This window comes from Microcaecilia unicolor, unplaced genomic scaffold (assembly GCF_901765095.1).
Source record: "Microcaecilia unicolor unplaced genomic scaffold, aMicUni1.1, whole genome shotgun sequence".
NCBI classification, from domain to species: domain Eukaryota; kingdom Metazoa; phylum Chordata; class Amphibia; order Gymnophiona; family Siphonopidae; genus Microcaecilia; species Microcaecilia unicolor.
This window is the reverse complement of record NW_021963008.1, coordinates 197,082-219,307: the sequence shown is the minus strand read 5'-3', so window position 1 is coordinate 219,307 and position 22,226 is coordinate 197,082. Positions and strand designations below refer to the sequence as shown.

General features: G+C 48.2%; 1 protein-coding gene across 1 annotated transcript in view; it reads right to left on the bottom strand.

Annotated features, from left to right (window-relative positions):
* Positions 1–22,226, bottom strand: part of LOC115458722 (sine oculis-binding protein homolog) — a gene marked incomplete at its 3' end in the record, with an annotated part of 212,744 nt that overhangs the window by 149,369 nt on the left and 41,149 nt on the right. The window contains exon 3 of the mRNA XM_030188545.1: positions 3,343–3,528. Within this exon, the coding sequence (XP_030044405.1) occupies positions 3,343–3,528 (186 nt within the window). The remainder of the gene's footprint in view (positions 1–3,342; positions 3,529–22,226) is intronic.

Genomic DNA, 22,226 nt, shown 5'->3' with positions numbered 1-22,226 from the left:
GGGCACCTGGCAAGCTTCCCAAACGTACAAACATTCTATACATGTTATTCCCGGAATTGTGGATTTTTCCCAAGTCCATTTAGTAGCGGTTTACGGACTTGTCCTTTAGGAAACCGTCTAACCCCTTTTTAAACTCTGCTAAGCTAACCGCCTTTACCACGTTCTCCGGCAACGAATTCCAGAGTTTAATTATGCGTTGGGTGAAGAAATATTTTCTCCAATTTGTTTTAAATTTACTACACTGTGGTTTCATCGCATGCCCCCTAGTCCTAGGATTTTTGGAAAGCGTGAACAGACGCTTCATATCCACTTGTTCCACTCCACTAATTATTTTATATACCTCTATCATGTCTCCCCTCAGCCGTCTCTTCTCCAAGCTGTATAGCCCTAGCCTCCTTAGTCTTTCTTCACAGGGAAGTCGTCCCATCCCCGCTATCATTTTAGTCGCCCTTCGCTGCACCTTTTCCAATTCTACTGTATCTTTCTTGAGATGCGGCGACCAGAATTGAACATGTTCATGCTTTCCCTGCTATGCTAGTACTTTATAAATACAAACAGACATCTCTTTATGCAATTGTCCCCGGACTGCATAAATTACAACTCATTCTGCCCAGACTCTAGACCTCAACATGCCTACATTTGAGTAATTTATGAGAGGTTTTTTTACGTTCATAAAAAGACTTTTACACTTGAAAATGCTTTCTAAAATTATTCCCTTATTGCCCTCTTTCTACCATTGCTTGAAAAAACCAAAAGTGATGACAAATTTGGAAAGCTGAGTAGTTAAGTACAAAGCCAAGATTTAAAGAAATGAGTTTACCCACCAATACAATGAGCAAATCCTCCTAGTACAGAAATGAGGAAACACGTCAAAATGATTTCAGAAATTGCAAATATTTTTGCATTTAAAAATTAGCCCCGATTTCCTTGCCCCACTCAAAATGTTTATAGCCATTAAAAAAAACTGCAAAAGGCAAACAGGGAGAAAGAGGAGGGGTGGGGGAGGGGAGGTGAAGAAGAACCTGCTATACAAATAACACAACTAATATTTAAAGTCTCTCCATCCCCTGAACGACCTTCCCTTTCTTTACCCCCTTGAAAATAAGGAGAATGGATGACCTTGAACAGCATCGGCAAGAACGTAAGAATTGTCAAACTGGATCACAGCAAAGGTCCGTTTCACCCAGTATCAAATCTTCAGCTGTGGAAAAGAGGTGGGTGCTTAGGTGAAGGGTGAGAGAGACCAAGGGTAGGTATAGAACAGCCGTTCTACTAACAGCCTCTCAGTGAGGGCAACAGTTCAAACAGGCTTAAGATGATGGACAGAAAACATGGCGGGGAGGGTGGCATTGGTTTAACAAGGGAAGATATATATGGTCAAAGGGCCAACGCAACACGGTAAGCATAGAACAGAGGTACCAAAGCTTAGGAGGCGCTATGCTTACCTTGATGTCAGCAGGGCCGCCGAGAGACTAGGCCGGGCCCGGGGCAAGGCCGCCCCACTGCTGCCGCCCCCCCCCCCCCCCCCCCCCGTCGCTGCAGTGCCTCCACGGCTCTGGGCCCCCTTCATTCAAAGCGGCAGTTGCAGATTGCGTCTCTTCTGGCCTTCCTTCCCTGTGTCCCGCCCTCGTCTGATGTAACTTCCGGTTTCCGCGAGGGCGGGACACAGGGAGGGAAGGCCAGAAGAGACGCAATCTGCAACTGCCGCTTTGAATGAAGGGGGCCCGGAGCCGTGGAGGCAGGCAGGTGAGACCAGGGACTGCAGTTCCGGCGGCCTGACCCTGGCGCCGGGCCCCCCTTGGAGGCCCGGGGAATTTTGCCCCCCTGCCCACCCCCTCTCAGCGGCCCTGGCTCTCAGTGATGGCAATACTACCGGGCCTGCACTCCAGCTTTGTATGTCCCGCCCCCTTGGAAAGGAAGTCATAGGAGGCAGCAGGACACAGCATCACTGGAATTTAAGGCTGGGGAGGAAGGCCCCACATGCACTGATTTCACCCAGGTAGATCTATTAGGCCTGGGGAGGTGCACAGCAGGGGCATAGCTACGCAGGGGCCACGGGGCCCTGGGCCCCCGCAAATTTTTGTCCGGGACCCTGGTTTGGCTGGCGGGGGTCCACAACCCCTGCAGGCGTAAGCCTTCTTCAGCGTGGTCTCCAGCGCAGCCGCGTTCGGTGCCTGCCCCCTGATCTTTCTTCCTGCTCCTCCTGTGCACGCTGACACTCAGTGGTCTCTGGCACAGCCACGTTCGCTGCCTGCCTCCTGCTCTTCTTGCTCCTCCTGTGCACGCTGAGCGTCAGTGTGCACAGGAGGAGCAAGAAGAAAGAAGAGCAGGGGGCAGGCAGTGAACGCGGCTGCACCGGAGACCGTGCTGAAGAAGGCTTCAGCTGGCTGGGGTTGGGGATCCCCGCCTGCAAAGGAATTTGTTTGTGAGGGGCAAGGCAGGGCGAGGCGAGGCGGTGGGGGGGGCAAGGAGGCGAGGTGGTGGTGGAGGCAGCGGGGTGGCACTCAAAATGTTCCCCCAACCTCGGGCTATGGCCCCCTCCCACCGTAAGGTCTGGCTACGCCCCTGGTGCACAGATTAAAGTTGAAGGTGAGAGAGGAGGGACCAGCAACCCAAGCTCTGTGCCTGTGCCATCATCTACCCAAGGTGGGACAGAACCAGAGTGGAAGAGGAACTGGACAGACTGGACTGGTCATGATCTGCCTTTTTTTTTATGTTCCTGAATTTCTTTCATTCATCATCTGCACTTCAGCAATCAGCAGAGTCCACAGTCTTAATCCTCTTAGAAGATGTAACAGGCATTCTGTTAAAACATTTATAAAACTCCAAAAGTGTTTTGCCAAACCAAAAATATTTTACAAAATGTTTAAAATCGTTAAAAAAAAGTCACAAAACTTTTCTGATGCAGGCCATCCTTCCAACCAACCAGTAAAGCAGCGTGTTTCCTTCTCAGCGTTTACAAATTTAGAGCCAAGCAGAGCACACCATAAAGGCCTATTTCTTTTTAATGAGGAGAAGATCAATGGATGGGGGTCACGGATCATGGATTTTATCCCAGGAAGCACTGGAATTTCTGCTTTCAACATAGGATTTCAATAGAGGCTTAATAACCTTTGGTGAAGACCGCCAGAGACGCCTTCCTCTCTGCCCCACCCCCACATCAAACGCAGCGGCCCACAAAGCTTTCCTCCTCCTCCTGAACTGTGACAGGATGAATAACATAACTTTTAACTTTTTTTTTTTTTTTAAACCTTTCAACAGCCCTTTACCCAGTCAGCCCTCGTCAGTCTGTGGAGAACAGTCGCGCAGCACCTTTCACCGTTGTCTGGCCAGGAGACTCACCTGCTGGTGGTTTAATGAAAGGAGGTGGAATTAGGGGGACAATTATGGGAAAGTTCCCGTGCTCCTTCGACCCTGCTGGTAAATCCGCCAGTCCGTTCCCTGCGGATAGCCCGGAGTAGCCCATACTTGAATTGTAGGGTGATATGATGCTGTCCTCGGATACTCTTGTTTTTGGCAAAGAATTTTCTGGAAACAGAAAAAGAGAAAATACACCAACATTAGCAACAGGGATTCTTCCTTGCCCCACAAGAAAAGTAAACATTGACTGGCCCTGCTTATGTAGAGGATCATTCTAGAAGGGCCTATTCTTAAGGGCCAGAAATGCCGCTGTAAAGAAAGCAGGTACCTAATGGAGCTGCACTTGATTCAGAATTGTGCTTTCAAAGTTCTTTTGGGTAAACGTAGATTTGATAATGTGTCATTACTACTTTATAAACTGCATTGTCTGCTAGGGTCAACGACAGACACAGTCAGGCCTTCTGCAGGACAGAGTACCCCCCCACACACACACACACACCTGGGACGCCGCTGTGTCGTAGAACCCCACACACACACTCGGGCTGCAGCCCCCACCTCCTTACCTTCCTATGTCTGCTCCTCCCTCAGTCTGTCGTCGCCTGCTCCTAGGGTTACCATATTTTGTCCCCCAAAAAAGGAGTGCACATGCCCCGCCCCCACCAGACACCCCGCCCCCTTTCACACCCTCGCTCCGCCCCCTGTCACATTTTTCCCTCCCCCTGTCACATACCCCGTCACCCCCCCTCCCCTTACCTTACTACTGGCCCTGGTGGTCTAGTGACTTCTTCGGGGCAGGAAAGAGCCCCCTCTTTCCTGCCCGGAGCGCTGCCCTGCATGCATCCTTCCTGTTGCTGATCCTCGGCGCCGAGTCAAAATGGCCGCCGAGAGTTGAAGTCTCGTGAGGCCACTTCAACTCTCGGTGGCCATTTTGAATCGGCTCCAAGGATCAGGAACAGGAAGGATGCATGCAGGGCAGCGCTCCGGGCAGGAAAGAGGGGGCTCTTTCCTGCCCCGAAGAGACCGAAGGCGGAAGAGGTCACTAGACCACCAGGGCACTAGTAAGTAAGGGGAGGGGAGGCTAGCAATCTGCCCGTTTGTCTGGATTTCTGGACAAACGGGCAGGCTGGCGGGTAGGCGAGCCGTCATAGGACGGCCCGCCCACCAGCCTGCCCGGTTGTCCAGAAATCCGGACAAACGAGCAGATTGGCAAAACCCGCCCGGTTGCCCGGACACGTTCTCAAAAAGAGGACATGTCCGGGTAAATTCAGGCATATGGTAACCCTACCTGCTCCTGTGTGCAGGCACCCGGGTTATCGTGTTAACACAATCATCCGAGTCTTGGCACACAGGAGCAGGAGAGAGACAAATCCAGAAGCAGGCAGGCAGGAAGAAGCTTCTGCCTGCCTTGAAATCTTTGTTGGCACCAGGCCCAGGGAATCTTGTCTCACCCCTGCCCCCCCTCCCTCTCAGCAGCCCTGTTGTCTGCCTGTTAGAGCATGTATAGAATTTAAGTTACATTGGGATTCCTTTCCTAAGTTGTGGTAAAATGAGGCCTTAGCGTACACGTGTGTTTTTCCTATATGTTAAGGCCATTTTTAGCACAGCAGGAAAATGGCCAGTTTTCCACTTCCTATTAATGGCCATGCGCTGATGTTGAAAACTAAACCTTTATTAACTAAAACCTTTCTTCCCAAGAGAAACCTTTTCGAAACCTAATACAATCAATTGTCCTAAGCCAGGAAGACTATTGCAATGGAATCTACGCGGGACGCAAAGAACAACTCACAAAAAATTGCCAGACCGCCCAAAATACAGCAGCCAGATTGATATTTAGCAAAACACGATTCAAAAGTGCCAAACCCCTTCGAGAAAAGCTGCATTGGCTCCCAATCAAAGAATGGATCATCTTCAAAATCTGCACTTTAGTCCATAAAATTATATACGGCGTAGTCCCAGGATACATGATTGACCTTATAGATCTACCAACAAGAAACAGAGTCGGATCGTCAAGATCATACCTAAACCTACACTACCCAAATTGCAAAGGACTGAAATACAAAACAACTCATTAATCCGCCTTCTCCTACATAAGCGCACAACTATGGAATGGCCTCCCGAAAGCGGTGAAAACAATCCACGACCACCTGAACTTCAGGAAATCACTAAAAACCAACCGCTTCAAAAAGACCTACCCCAACGACCCAGCGTAAACCTCTTCACCCAGCAACACAGCAAGACTGTAATCGTACTGGACAACACGCAATCCTCATCCCTTCCGATCCTCCACATATACCTCATTCGATCACTATACAACCTGTATTTGTTATCAACCGACTGGACAATCACCTTCGACGGTACTATGTAAGCCACATTGAGCATGCAAATAAGTGGGAAAATGTGGGGTACAAATGCAACAAATAAAATAAACCGTATTCTTGTATCTCTTCCTGTGAAATCCAAAGACCAAAGCGATGTTATATTTTCATACTCTGGAACTATTAAATACTATAGTTAAATGAAGGAAAAGATCCCCAGGCGTCCTGGCTTGGCAGCAAGTGTGATATCTTAGTGCCAGCTCATACTGAACCCCAATCTTATCATTGGTCAAAAAACCTCCAAATATAACATTTGTAAATTTGCTATTATTCTCTGTTATTTCAGTTACTTTTATCGTTTTTATTTCATTTGGATTTATTTAATTTGGATTTCGCAGGAAGAGATACAAGACTACGGTTTAGGTTTCAGCTCATTGTTTTGTCATTGGCATGTGTTTTTGCTGAAATAGTGTCTATGCACTGATGTTGCCATTAGAACGTGGCCATTAATAAAAAATTATGGCATCAGAACCAGGGCCGGTCTTAGCAAGTGTGGGGCCCTATGCAGACCAATTTGATGGGGCCCCACCCTAGCCCTGCCCCCACCTAACTCCGCCCCCACCCTAGCTCCAGGGCCGCCTACCCCTCCCTCTGAGTTCCCGGGCTGCTCCCTCTGAGCTCCAAGGCCCCCAGCTCCAGGGCCTCCCCCCCTAGGGCTCCCAGCTCCAAGGCCCCCCTCCCTCCCGGTCATTTTTTAACACCCCCTCCAAAATCCAGTACTAGGTATGCCGAGAATACAAAACACTCTAGGACCTATTGAGTAATTCTACCATACCATAAGCAGTCATTTCTACGAATCACACAAAGAAAAGGAAAACATCTTAAAACACTACAGTGAGCACTAGAACATCAATTCACCTATTGTAAAATGAAACCTGACAGAATAGTACAGATCGTCGATCCTGCACAGTCAATGCCAACTGAAAGCCATGGCTTTTTCACAAACACAGATACACCCTAATCCACTATAGAATAAGTAGTAATATTTAAACTTTCTATTTAGACAAAAATTAAACTGAACCCCCAAGATGCCAGACTCTGCATACAATTCAACACCACAGAAACAGAAAATGACCCCTAGTGCTGTGCAAAATATAAAGACAGCAGATGTAAATTTGAAAAAACTAACAAATACCAATCACCACTTTACAAATTAACAAATAGAAATAAAACAAATACAGAAAATAAAATAATACCATTTTATTGGACTAATACATTTAGCTTCCAGAGGCCAAAATCTCCTTCCTCAGGTCAATACAGTATAGTGCTGTTACAGTATCCTATCCTGACCTGAGGAAGAGGGTTTTGTTCTTTGAAAGTTGTCAAAATGTATTAAAATTAGTCCAATAAAAAGATTACCTTATTTACATGTTCTATTTATAAACATTTATTAACACAGCTACAATACTATATCCTAAAGCAAAAAAATAAAAAAATATATTTTATTTACAGTTTGTTGTCTCTGGTTTCTGCTTTCCTCATCTTCTTTTCACTGTCTTCCTTCCATCCAGCATCTGTCATCCAGTGTCTGCCCTCTCTGCTGTCCCCTCCATCCAATGTCTGCCCTCTCTCCCTGCCCCTTCCATCCACATCTGCCCTCTATCTCTGCCCCTTCCATGATCCATCCACCATCTGCCCCTGTCTGCCCTCTCTCTCTCCCCCATCCATTCATTGTCTGCCCTTTCTATCCCTGCCATCCACTGTCTGCCCTTTCTCTCTGCCCCTTCAATCCACAATTTGACCTCCCTCTCCCATCCATCCGGGGTTTACCCTCCCTCTCGCTACCCCATCCAGGATCTGCCCCTCTCTCCGCCCCTTTTTCAGTCCCCAGTTCCAGCCCCACTATCCCACCAGTCCCCCATTTCAGCCCCAGCCCTTTTCTCCCACCAGTCCCGAGCTTCAGCCCCCTAGCCACTTCTCCCTATCCCATTTTCAGCCTCCAGTCCCAGTACTAGCCCCCTTATCCCACCTACCCTCCTTTTCAGCCCCCAGTTCCAGCCCCCTTCATCCACATGCCTTGTATTAGCGCCCCCTTTTCAGAACCATTCTCCCACCTGACCCACGCATGCCCCATTTTCCCACCAGCCCCAGGCATGGCCCCCATTTTCCCATATGGCCACTTCTCAGACCCCAGTGCCTGCCCCCTTCTCCCATCCGAGAAGCCCCTCCCCAGTCCCCTTCTCCCATCCAAGAACCCCAGTCCCCTCCCCACCCGTCCCCTTTAACCATCCAAGAACCCCCCTCCCCCCCCCCCTTCTCCCATCCGTGAACCCCCTCCCCCACCTCGGTCCCCTTCTCCCATCCAAGAACCCCAGTCCCCTCCCCACCCGTCCCCTTCTCACATCCGAGAACTCCCTCCTCAGTCCCCTTCTCCCATCCAAGAACCCCAGTCCCCTCCTCACCCATCCCCTTTAACCATCCAAGAACCCCCTCCCCACCCCCTTCTCCCATCCATGAACCCCCTCCCCACCTCGGTCCCCTTCTCCCATCCAAGAACCCCAGTCCCCTCCCCACCCGTCCCCTTTAACCATCCAAGAACCCCCTCCCCACCCCCTTCTCCCATCCGTGAACCCCCTCCCCACCTCAGCTTTAGAAATGTTAAGTAGTAGTCTCCTTCCCATTTGAGAACCCCCTCCCCACCCTTCCCCCCACCTGAGAACCCCCACCCCACACACCCTTCTCCCATCTGAGTCCCCCCCCCCCAACCTACCTACTAGCTTTGTTCTCCGGTCCCCACCACCCTCACTGGCTTTAAAAAAAAGAATTTGGAAGCGCCAGAGGAACAGGCAGCACCTCGTGTCTGCCCTCCCTGCTACTAAAAATGTCTTCGACGTCGTCATTGGGCCTTCTCACATTGAGTCCCGCCCACCCTCGCGGTAATTGGAAGTTACATCAGAGAAGGGCGGGACTCAATGTGAGAAGGCCCAATGACAACGTCGAAGACATTTTTAGTAGCAGGGAGGGCAGACATGAGGCGCTGCCTGTCCCTCTGGCGCTTCCACAGTCTTTTTTTAAAGGTAGGACAGGGTGGGAGCAGCGGGTGCAGGGCACCCCCCACCCCGCCGTCGCGCGCCATCCGAGGGAGGGAGGGAGGACTGGAACTCGGGCGGTCGGGGTGGGGCGACCTTAGGCGCGCTGCGCGGGGCCCTATACGGCCGCCTCGGTCGCCTCGCCTTAAGACCGGCCCTGATCAGAACTTACCATCAACTATTTTGTAGGTTGTAAGGGTTCATGCAGTAATCCTGTGCTAACCAGTTATTTATTTATTTAGATTTTGCTCACACCTTTTTCAGGAGGGCTCACAATCTAAGTTTGTACCTGAGACAATGGAAGGTTAAGTGACTTGCCCAATATCACAAGGAGCAGCGGTGGGATTTGAACCAGCCACCTCTGGATTGCAAGACCGGTGCTCTAACCACTAGGCCACTCCTCTAACCCTAAGAATCTTGTTACTCTTTGGGGTTCTAAATGGAATGTTGCTACACTTTGAAATTCTGCATGGAATCTTGTTATTCTTTAGAATTCTAGAATCTTTATTTATTTAGATTTTGCTGACACCTTTTTTCGTAGTAGCTCAAGGTGAGTTACACTCAGGTACACTGGATATTTCTCTGTCCCAGGAGGGCTCACAATCTAAGTTTGTACCTGAGGCAATGGAGGGTTAAGTGACTTGCCCAAGATCACAAGGAGCAGCTGTGGGATTTGAACCAACCACCTCTGGATTGCAAGACCGGTGCTCTAACCACTAGGCCACTCCTCCACTGTGGACGCACTGATTAGCATAGGAACCTCCACTCTCCACCCCTGACATGCCCCCTCGAAGAAAAATGTCAAATATATTTCTTAATGTGCGGGTAGCACACGCCCGAATCGGGCGTGGTATCAGGGCACCCAAGAGGACACACCCATTTATAGAACTGCCTCCGCGTGCATAAATGCGAGCCCCATCCATAGCACCTGCAGCGAATCCTGGAACGAACTTGCAGAGTAACGCTTAGCCAGGAACTGCTCCTTTACACACGTACGAGTTCACATGTGTGCAAATGACTACACTACTATCATTTAGGCATTTTCTTAGGCAACATCAATAAGAGGCTGGATATTGCCTACGAGCAGCCAGGTACTGTCCAGTTAATGCCAGTTCAATCCAGGGGTGGAGCCTACATGAGCCAGAACTTAGCCAGTTAGCGGCGATATTCAATTACTAACTAGCTGCAACTAGAAGGTTGTTAGGCTGTATAAAGAGAGGTGTGACCAGCAGAAGAAAGGAGGTGTTGATGCCCCTGTATAAGTCGTTGGTGAGGCCCCACGTGGAGTATTGTGTTCAGTTTTGGAGGCCGTATCTTGCTAAGGATGTAAAAAGAATTGAAGCGGTGCAAAGAAAAGCTATGAGGATGGTATGGGATTTGCGTTACAAGACGTATGAGGAGAGACTTGCTGACCTGAACATGTATACTCTGGAGGAAAGGAGAAACAGGGGTGATATGATACAGACGTTCAAATATTTGAAAGGTATTAATCCGCAAACAAACCTTTTCCGGAGATGGGAAGGCGGTAGAACTAGAGGACATGATATGAGATTGAAGGGGGGCAGACTCAAGAAAAATGTCAGGAAGTATTTTTTCACGGAGAGAGTAGTGGATGCTTGGAATGCCCTCCCACGGGAGGTGGTGGAAATGAAAACGGTAACGGAATTCAAACATGCGTGGGATAAACATAAAGGAATCCTGTTCAGCAGGAATGGATCCTCAGGAGCTTAGTCGAGATTGGGTGGCAGAGCCGGTGGTGGGAGGCGGGGCTGGTGGTTGGGAGGCGGGGATAGTGCTGGGCAGACTTATACAGTCTGTGCCCTGAAGAGGACAGGTACAAATCAAAGTAGGGTATACACAAAAAGTAGCACATATGAGTTTATCTTGTTGGGCAGACTGGATGGACCGTGCAGGTCTTTTTCTGCCGTCATCTACTACATTACTATGTTAGATGAAGTTAGGAACAGCAAAATGCTGTCCTAACTTAGGCCCAGATGCATCAACCAAACGTAAAAAAATAAAAATCGTAAAAGTACTTAGCGAATTTAAAAAAACGAAGAATGCAGTAAAAAAACAGCTCAGAAATGTTCGGTGCGGTATTGAAAAGTACAAGGTATCAATAGTCCGTAATCCCCGTCGGTAAAAGGCCCCTCAAGCATGTGCAGAGCAGCCAAGCGTTATGCTGGCTGTTCTGCACATGCCACTGTCAAAACAAAAACAAACACGTGGCTCCCAAAATAAAAACAAAAGTCAAAAAAGGACCGGGAGGGGGCAAAGGCGCTCGTCAGGAGCGTCCTGTTTGAACGGCCTTGCCCCCCCCCCACCCCGTCCGAGGTCGCCGCTGCTCCCCGCATTATGAATTTAAAAAGCAAAACGAAGAAATCCTTACTTTAGAAGCCCCGGCCGGCCCCCCCTCCATTCCTTTCTACTCTTCTGTCAACCCCACAGCTCCGCCTCCTGACACCCTCCGCCCTGTACCCCGCCTCCTCCGCGGGTCGTCGCCGCCATTCCCCCCTCCCCTAATTGGGCCCCCCTCCCTCTTACCGGGCCCGTGCAGCGCCTCTCACCTCTATGTGAAGGCGCTGCACGGGCAAGATCAGCTGACGCCTCTTGTCTTCACCTATTCTTCCTTCGCGTCTCTCTCCTTTTGGGCCCGCCCCCGTCTGACGTAAGTAACCTACGTTGGTTACTTACGTCAGACGGGGGCGGGCCCAAAAGGAGAGAGACGCGAAGGAAGAATGGGCGAAGACAGAGGCGTCAGCTGATCTTCTTGCCCGGTGAGAGGTGAGAGGCGCTGCACGGGCCCGGTAAGAGGGAGGGGGGCCCGATGGAGGGGGGGAATGGCGGCGACGACCCGCAGAGGAGGCGGGGCACAGGGCGGAGGGTGTCAGGAGGCGGAGCTGTGGGGTTGACAGAAGAGTAGAAAGGAATGGAGGGGGGCCGGCCGGGGCTTCTAAAGTAAGGATTTCTTCGTTTTGCTTTTTAAATTTATAATGCGGGGAGCAGCGGCGACCTCGGACGGGGTGGGGGGGGGCAAGGCCGTTCAAACAGGACGCTCCTGACGAGCGCCTTTGCCCCCTCCCGGTCCTTTATTTTTTAACTTCTGGATTGCTTGGAGAGGGAGCGGGAGCAGCGGTGACCTGGGGCGTCAATAAAGGACGCCCCTGGCACGTGTTTTCACCCCCCTTGTTCTTTTTTTTTTTTTAAGTTCTATATTAGAGTTTTTAGCCGGAGAGCCCTAACGAGAGGTACAGACCTCTCGTTAGATTTCTCGGCGTTTTCCTTCGTTAAACCAATCGGAAAAGGTTAGTGCATGTCATTTCAAAAGGGTTTCTACAGTAATTGCTCATCTGCATTCCATTTTCGTTAGCTGCTACGGTCCTCGAAAAATGGGCTTTAGTACATGCAATGGTTGGCAATTTCTTCGATAAAGGGTCGTTAAAGTTTTGTGCATCTGGGCCTTAATCCGCTGAGCTAACCAGGCAGCAGTCTGAATATTGGCTGGTGTCCAGTTAATTTCCAGGTGACTGCACATAACCCGGAAGTTCAATGCCAGAGCCTAGACATGCCCCGGCATTGAACATCCAGGGTTAATTCAGAATAAAAAACACTCAGTGCGTCAGGCTGAATATCTATCCCTATAATTATGCCAGCTGATATGCAAAACTACTTCCTTGGTAGCAGGTGCTGCTAACCGGATAAGCAGTGCTGAGTTTCAGTGGTATAATCCAGACAATAAAAATAAAACAAAAATTCACTATAGACACTCACTTTAAATTCCAAAATTATATAGTCACAATACTTTATTAACACATTCAATAAAATAAAATTACAAAATCTTACATTTCTACAAAACCACTCAAATGATACAAATCTTCAATGTTACCTTAAAGATATTTATGTATTAATTATACATCTGATTCTCACTCAGCTACGTGATAATACTAATAATCACATTTGAGTTAAACCCTTGATATTTTACATCAGTTCCAATATCTTAGGAATGATCTTCAAATTCACTTGAGGCTTTGAGAATAAATTAAAAGACACATGCGGCTGGCGTCTAAAGGCAGTTAGAGCCGGAGGCATGGGACTTGGAGAAAACAGCCAACAAGGCTTTCCGAAAATTTGTTTTGCATGTATTGAGTGATATTGTAAGAATCTCCTGATGACGCAGTTAGCGAAACATGAGCACACGTTGAGATTCTAATCAGTTGGAAGCATCAGTTAAACTGAGATTCTAATCAGTTGGAAGAATCAGCTAAACATCAAGATTCTAATCAGTTGGAAGCATCAGTTAAACATCGAGATTCTAATCAGTTGGAAACATCAGTTAAACTGAGATTCTAATCAGTTGGAAGAATCAGCTAAACATCGAGATTCTAATCAGTTGGAAGCATCAGTTAAACATCAAGATTCTAATCAGTTGGAAACATCAGTTAAACTGAGATTCTAATCAGCTAAACATCGAGATTCTAATCAGTTGGAAGCATCAGTTAAACTGAGATTCTAATCAGTTGGAAGAATCAGCTAAACATCGAGATTCTAATCAGTTGGAAGCATCAGTTAAACATCGAGATTCTAATCAGTTGGAAGCATCAGTTAAACTGAGATTCTAATCAGTTGGAAGAATCAGCTAAACATCGAGATTCTAATCAGTTGGAAGCATCAGTTAAACATCGTGTTTGACCCATTTGAGAGCCAATGGATATCATTGGAGAATTTTGTCTGAATGACTAAAATGGAAGCCCATGGATAGATTTTGTGGAACTCAAATCAGCAGTCATCGAATGGTGATGTATTGATCCCTGGAGATACTACAGCCGTTGGAAAACATTAAGTATTCTACCTTGACTTTTAATTTACTCTCAAAGCCTCAAGTGAATTTGAAGATCATTCCTAAGATTTTGAAGCTGGTATAAAATATCAAGGGTTTAACTCAAATGTGATTATTAGTATTATCACGTAGCTGAGTGTGAATCAGATGTATAATTAATACATAAATATCTTTAAGGTAACATTGAAGATTTGAATCACTTGAGTGGTTTTGTAGAAATGTAAGATTTTGTAATTCTATTTTATCGAATGAGATAATAAAGTGTTGTGACTATATAATTTTGGAATTTAATGTGAGTGTCTATAGTGAATTTTTCCTTAGGTTATAGTTAGGAGACTGAGGGACCCTTCTACTAAGCCGCGTAAGCGTGTACGAGTGCAGAACGTGTGCCAAAATGGAGTTACCGCATGGCTACCGCAAGACCCTTGTGGTAATTTCATTTTTGGTGCATGCCCACTCTGCACACCTGAAAAATATTTTCTATTTTCTGGCGTGCTTGAGCTATGCGCGCCAAGTGGCATTTGGCGTGCGTAGGTCATTACCGCCCAGTTACCACGTGAGACTTTACCACTAGGTCAATGGCTGGCGGTAAGGTCTCAGACCCACAATGGACATACGGCAATTTTCAATTTTGCTGCACGTCCATTTTCAGCAAAAATTGTAAAAAGGCATTTTTTTTTTTTTTTGCAGGTGCGCTGAAAAATGATTCTGCATGCACCCAAAACACACGTCTAAACGACTGCAAGCCATTTTTCAGCACACCTTAGTAAAAGGACCCCTGAATGTAGTTGAAGTCCTTTAGTTGAAATATTATCCAGAGAATGCCATGGAAAATCCATGCAGACCATCCTGGTGCTATCCAGAGAGTGCCGGGGCAGTCCGTGGACAGAAAGCAGCCCTGTCAGTTTTCGAATAGCGATAATATTCAGTCTAGTAACCGAACAGCTAGAGTTAAGACTATAGCTATCCTAATATCCGCTTAGCTATGTGGATACTGGGCCGAATAGTGCGAGAATCTGGCTATTGAGTTCCAGCCTTTATTCAGAAAACCCACTGACTGTCCTGGTTAAATACTGGCCAGTTAGATTTTTATTCCATCTGCCCAGAAAATACTCGTGGAGGTTCACATTAGTATTCAGATTAAATGAGTCCTTTCCCAAGAGCTTACAATGAAATGCTTTTAGCTGCTTCTCGCTGGCTTCCTGGAGCAACCTGTCATCATGAGATGCTCATAATTACTCCACAGAAGCGGAAATCACTTTGAGTATCGACCGGCATGTCTTTAATTGTCTATGAAAAGTCACATATTCTTGCAAATTCCCATGCAGCCCATTCCACAAACCAGGTGCCACCCTGCAAAACAAAACTCGCGTGTCCACACCAAGCAGAAATTCCTCAGAGCTGCTGCCAGCCACTGCCGGTCGTGCGATCTTGGATAAGTACATAAGTACATAATAAGTACATAAGTAGTGCCATACTGGGAAAGACCAAAGGTCCATCTAGCCCAGCATCCTGTCACCGACAGTGGCCAATCCAGGTCAAGGGCACCTGGCACGCTCCCCAAACGTAAAAACATTCCAGACAAGTTATACCTAAAAATGCGGAATTTTTCCAAGTCCATTTAATAGCGGTCTATGGACTTGTCCTTTAGGAATCTATCTAACCCCTTTTTAAACTCCGTCAAGCTAACCGCCCGTACCACGTTCTCCGGCAACGAATTCCAGAGTCTAATTACACGTTGGGTGAAGAAACATTTTCTCCGATTCGTTTTAAATTTACCACACTGTAGCTTCAACTCATGCCCTCTAGTCCTAGTATTTTTGGATAGCGTGAACAGTCGCTTCACATCCACCCGATCCATTCCACTCATTATTTTATACACTTCTATCATATCTCCCCTCAGCCGTCTCTTCTCCAAGCTGAAAAGCCCTAGCCTTCTCAGCCTCTCTTCATAGGAAAGTCGTCCCATCCCCACTATCATTTTCGTCGCCCTTCATAAGTACATAAGTACATAAGTAGTGCCATACTGGGAAAGACCAAAGGTCCATCTAGCCCAGCATCCTGTCACCGACAGTGGCCAATCCAGGTCAAGGGCACCTGGCACGCTCCCCAAACGTAAAAACATTCCAGACAAGTTATACCTAAAAATGCGGAATTTTTCCAAGTCCATTTAATAGCGGTCTATGGACTTGTCCTTTAGGAATCTATCTAACCCCTTTTTAAACTCCGTCAAGCTAACCGCCCGTACCACGTTCTCCGGCAACGAATTCCAGAGTCTAATTACACGTTGGGTGAAGAAAAATTTTCTCCGATTCGTTTTAAATTTACCACACTGTAGCTTCAACTCATGCCCTCTAGTCCTAGTATTTTTGGATAGCGTGAACAGTCGCTTCACATCCACCCGATCCATTCCACTCATTATTTTATACACTTCTATCATATCTCCCCTCAGCCGTCTCTTCTCCAAGCTGAAAAGCCCTAGCCTTCTCAGCCTCTCTTCGTAGGAAAGTCGTCCCATCCCCACTATCATTTTCGTCGCCCTTCGCTGTACCTTTTCCAATTCTACTATATCTTTTTTGAGATACGGAGACCAGTACTGAACACAATACTCCAGGTGCGGTCGCACCATGGAGCGATACAACGGCATTATAACATCCACAAACCTGGACTCCATACCCTTCCTAATAACACCCAACATTCTATTCGCTTTCCTAGCCGCAGCAGCACACTGAGCAGAAGGTTTCAGCGTATCATCGACGACGACACCCAGATCCCTTTCTTGATCCGTAACTCCTAACGCGGAACCTTGCAAGACGTAGCTATAATTCGGGTTCCTCTTACCCACATGCATCACTTTGCACTTGTCAACATTGAACTTCATCTGCCACTTGCACGCCCATTCTCCCAGTCTCGCAAGGTCCTCCTGTAATCGTTCACATTCCTCCTGCGACTTGACGACCCTGAATAATTTTGTGTCATCGGCGAATTTAATTACCTCACTAGTTATTCCCATCTCTAGGTCATTTATAAATACATTAAAAAGCAACGGACCCAGCACAGACCCCTGCGGGACCCCACTAGCTACCCTCCTCCACTGAGAATACTGGCCACGCAATCCTACTCTCTGCTTCCTATCTTTCAACCAGTTCTTAATCCATAATAATACCCTACCTCCGATTCCATGACTCTGCAATTTCTTCAGGAGTCTTTCGTGCGGCACTTTGTCAAACGCCTTCTGAAAATCCAGATATACAATATCAACCGGCTCCCCATTGTCCACATGTTTGCTTACCCCCTCAAAAAAATGCATTAGATTGGTGAGGCAAGACTTCCCTTCACTAAATCCGTGCTGACTTTGTCTCATCAGTCCATGTTTTTGTATATGCTCTGCAATTTTATTCTTAATAATAGCCTCCACCATCTTGCCCGGCACCGACGTCAGACTCACCGGTCTATAATTTCCCGGATCCCTCTGGAACCCTTCTTAAAAATCGGAGTAACATTGGCTACCCTCCAGTCTTCCGGTACTACACTCGATTTTAGGGACAGATTGCATATTTCTAACAGTAGCTCCGCAAGTTCATTTTTTAGTTCTATTAATACTCTGGGATGAATACCATCAGGTCCCGGTGATTTACTACTCTTCAGCTTGCTGAACTGACCCATTACATCCTCCAAGGTTACAGAGAATTTGTTTAGTTTCTCCGACTCCCCCGCTTCAAATATTCTTTCCGGCACCGGTGTCCCCCCCAAATCCTCCTCGGTGAAGACCGAAGCAAAGAATTCATTTAATTTCTCCGCTACGGCTTTGTCCTCCTTGATCGCCCCTTTAACACCATTTTCGTCCAGCGGCCCAACCGACTCTTTGGCCGGTTTCCTGCTTTTAATGTATCTAAAAAAATTTTTACTATGTATTTTTGCTTCCAACGCTAATTTCTTCTCAAAGTCCTTTTTTGCCCTCCTTATCTCCGCTTTGCATTTGGCTTGGCATTCCTTATGATCTATCCTGTTACTTTCAGTTGGTTCTCTTCTCCACTTTCTGAAGGATTGTTTTTTGGCTCTAATGATTTCCTTTATCTTACTGTTTAGCCACGCCGGCTGACGTTTAGTCTTTTTTCCCTTTTTTCTAATACGTGGAATATATTTGTCCTGAACCTCCAGGATGGTGTTTTTAAACAGCATCCACGCCTGATGCAAGTTTTTTACTCTGCGAGCTGCTCCTTTCAGTCTTTTTTTCACCATTTTTCTCAACCCTCCATTGTCTCATGGCCACCGAGAGGGGAGCACGGGTAAGATTTCCCCAGGCCCGGCCTCCAAGGGGAGCCCAGTCATAAGCGTTGATATGGGGTGGCACAAATGGCAAACCAGCATTAAATTTCCCCCCCCCCCCTTCCCCGGTTCAGTATCTCTCTCATCTTTCCCTCCTCCCCTCGGCAGTGTTCCTGTAGGATACTAGCAGCATCAAAAAAGAAAGCAACCTGCCTCCGGCTGGCCTTGGAAATATTCCCTCTGCTTTGTCCCGCCTTCTCTGACACAACTTCCTGTGTCCGCACAGGTGGGGCAGAGCAGAAGAAACACTTCTCAGAGGCAAGTTGCTTCCTTCTTCTGCTGCCGGCCTGGCAGCCTGCAGGAACACTGCTAAGGGGAGGAAGGAAAGTCGAGAGAGAGATATTGAAGCAGGTGAGGGGGCAGGACTGGTGGCGAGCAGGGGTACAATGGTAGCGGCAGGAGGGATGCAATGTTTGCCCCGGGCCTGGCTTTGTCTCTCAGCGCTCCTGATCCTGCATTGCCTCAGGTACACACTTTAGATTGTGAATCCTCCAGGGACAGGAAAATACCAACTGAACCTGAATGTACTACTACTATTACTACTACTACTACTATTTAGCATTTCTATAGCGCTACAAGGCTTACGCAGCGCTGCACAAACATAGAAGAAAGACAGTCCCTGCTCAGAGAGCTTACAATCTAATAGACAAAAAATAAAGTAAGCAAATCAAATCAATTAATGTGAACGGGAAGGAAGAGAGGAGGGTAGGTGGAGGCGAGTGGTTACAAGTGGTTACGAGTCAAAAGCAATGTCAAAGAGGTGGGCTTTCAGTCTAGATTTAAAGGTGGCCAAGGATGGGGCAAGACGTAGGGGCTCAGGAAGTTTATTCCAGGCGTAGGGTGCAGCGAGACAGAAGGCGCGAAGTCTGGAGTTGGCAGTAGTGGAGAAGGGAACAGATAAGAAGGATTTATCAGAATGTAGCTCGTCTTGTACTGCAAATGAAAAAAGTGTGAGCAAAATCCATAATTTCTTCCCTTCTCTCAGCATGAGGGTCTGCTTAATGTCAGAACTGACTCCCTCCTCTCAACCCTGGCTGAGTTCTCTGATGGAGGGGAGGGGAGCTCAAGCCGTGGCAGCAGCACAAGCTTGACTTTTGGGCGTGCGCCAGGCCAGTTTTTACCACATCCTGAAAAAAACAGCCCTTTTTTTAAGGGGCTGGAAAATGGGCGTGCGGCAAAATAAAAACCAGCACACGTCCATTTTCAGCCTGAGACCTTACCACCACCCACTGAGTTAGCGGTACAGTCTCATGTGCTACCCAGGCGGTAGGCGTGCAGCGTGTGCCCACTGCTGTTTACCACCAGGTAAGGTCCACGCTGTAGAAAAATTTTTTGACCGCATGTTTTCGGCGCACACCAAATTCAGAATTATTGCCAGGGCATGCAGTAGCCAGGCGGTAATGCTGATTTGGCACGCGCTGAACATGCCTTTGTAAAAGGGCCTCTGACTGCGGGTAAACAATTCAACAGATAAAGAAAAAGAAATTTTAAAAATAATCAGTTAGAACTTAAAAGATACTTTCTGAAAAGACCTTCAGCAGCTTATGGAATTGATGGTAATCTTCAGTTTGCCTAAGAGGGAAAGAATTCCAATACCATGCTGGCTGATAGGATAGAGAGGCTTTAATTCAAGATGGCGCTCAAATAGGACACGTCTACAAGAGCTCCAGGCTTGAAGCTCGAGGGGAACTCGGTCGGAGTGGAGACCGACCTGACCTGAACGAACCCCGACCTGATCGAGCCGAGAACATCAACAGAAACTCCGAGCCCAGAGTGCGCACTCCGGCGAAGTGTCCGGCGAGCTCCAACGTGGAAGGGACGTAAGAAGGAAGCAACATCCTCATCCCGACTCGCGGACGCTCCAGCCTGTGCAACGTCCGAAGAGGTCGCTGAATAGCCACTGCCTGCCCGGAACGGGGGACGCGTGGGGTCCGTCGATGTTGGCCGTGCGCCGACCTTACCTCTCGACTACCAGAATAAGATGAGAGACGCCAAGCTGTGCGCCCACCAGGAGCCCACCGGAAGCCAGGCGCCGGCACCACGTGGCGTAACCGTGCAGCATCTGGCCACAGACTAGCGGGTAAGATCTTAGCTGTGGAAGGCACGTCGACCCGTGCAGAGCCCGGAGAGGTTGCCGGAAGCCGCCAAGCCATGCGCTCACCGGGCGCCCGTCCCGCCCGTGCAGCATCCAGAGAGATCGCCGAGCAACCCGTTGCCCTCCCGAAGAGGGGACAAAAGGGGCCCACCAGTGTTGGCTGTGCGCCGCCCTTACCTCCTGCTCGCCAGACCAAGGGTGAGATCAAAGCTGTGGAAGGCGCACCAGCCCGTGCAGCGCCCGGAAAGGTCACTGAGAGGCCCGCTGCCCACCCAGAGAGGGGGGTCGTACGGGGTCCACCTGGAGCCGCCGAGCCATGCACCCACCAGGAGCCATCGCCGAGTGGCCCGCTGCCCTCTCGGAAAGGGGGACGTAAGGGGCCCGCCAGATCAAGGCGAGAGCTGACGAATCGTGCGCCCAGCAGGAGTTAGGCAGCGGCACCAAACACAGAAACGGAGTGGCATAAGTGGCCCAATGTTGAAGATGGAACCCAGCATGTTAGATTAACGGCGACCTGAACTTGCAAAACACCCCGACTCCTCCTACTGTCACCAGAGCAGCACATGCACCAGTGGCGTAGCCACAGGTGGGCCAGGGTGGGCCAGGGCCCACCCACTTAGGGCTCAGGCCCGCCTAACAATAGAACACGTTTAGCAGTAGCTGATGGGGATCCCAAGCTCGGGCAGCTCAAGATTTCCCCCTGATGGTAACGAAAACGCTACTCTCCACAATAACGGCACCTGCGCATGCTCAGTTTTCAGTGCATGCCTGCTGTAGACTGCCAAGATGGAAAGAAGCGTTTTCTCACCAGCTGAGATATTTTTTGGTAGGTGGTTTGGGGGGGAGGGGGGAGAATACTTGGTGCCCACCCACTTCTTGCCTAGGCCCACTCAAAATCTGTTGTCTAGCTACACCCCTGACATGCACTCTAAGAAAACCTCACATCCTACTGCACTTTCCAGCCACACAACCACAAACTACCTCAACCACCGCAACACTACCTCACTCTGCACTACACGAGCTACCTTAACCGCTGCAATACTGCCTCGCTCTACACTACAATCATCTCTCCTGGATCCCTACCCCTAACCAATGACACAACCATGGAGCCTCTGCAACCTGGGGTAATCCTCCTGAACATCTACCTGTGAATATCCATCTGCTGACACGAACTACTCACAGCCCTAGCGAATTGAATCTGTAATAAACACTGGCAAACTGCTCCTAACAATCTACTCCTTATCCTTGATCCACCTAACAGAAACCACCCCACTTGCTGATAGCAACATCATACCCATACTACATAACCATCAAAGTCTGTCCAGATACACCACACCTCACCAAACTGACAACCATCAAAACAAAGGAAGAACACCAACATACGGACAACCCCAACACAAGGGAAAGAAAGGTCATAACAAACCCACACCAACAAAGAAACGACAACTGACAAAAATCCACATAACACCGAACACAGATGACCCTTACCTAAAAATTCAAGTGGGTTACATCATTGCCAGATCTGTAGTTAATAAAGCAGCAATAATAACAGACTGGATCACATCAGAAAACCTCGACCTGCTTTTCATTAATGAAACCTGGATCCATGATCAAAAGGACCCGATAATCCTAGACCTATGTCCCCCGGGTTATAAAATCACTCACTGGACCAGAAAGGAAAAGAGAGGCGGAGGCATAGCACTAATCCATCAATCAGACTTCACCGCCGTAACCACTGCCGAGCCCATAACATCCCAACTTGAAATCGCCTCAACTAGAATCCACACATTACCCTACTTGACCACCTAAACTGTGTCCTGTTTTATAGACCACCAGGCAATTGGAATGAATGCCAATCGCACTTTATGAACTTCATATCAATCACCTGTGTAACCAACCCCAATATACTAATACTGGGAGACATCAACCTTCACCTAGAAGACCCAAACTCTACCAACGCACGTGAATGCAAGGAATTCCTCCATTTATGGGACCTTAAATGGCCACACATCCAAGCAACCCATGTCAAAGGGCACACACTCGACCTTATCTCATACAAACAGTCCACAGACCAGAACCTAACAATATCAGATATCAAATGGGCAAACACACCATGGTCAGACCACTACAAACTAAACCTATCCCTACTGTGGCGGAAAAAGGGTCCACACCGCATACAAGAACACACAACATACAACACA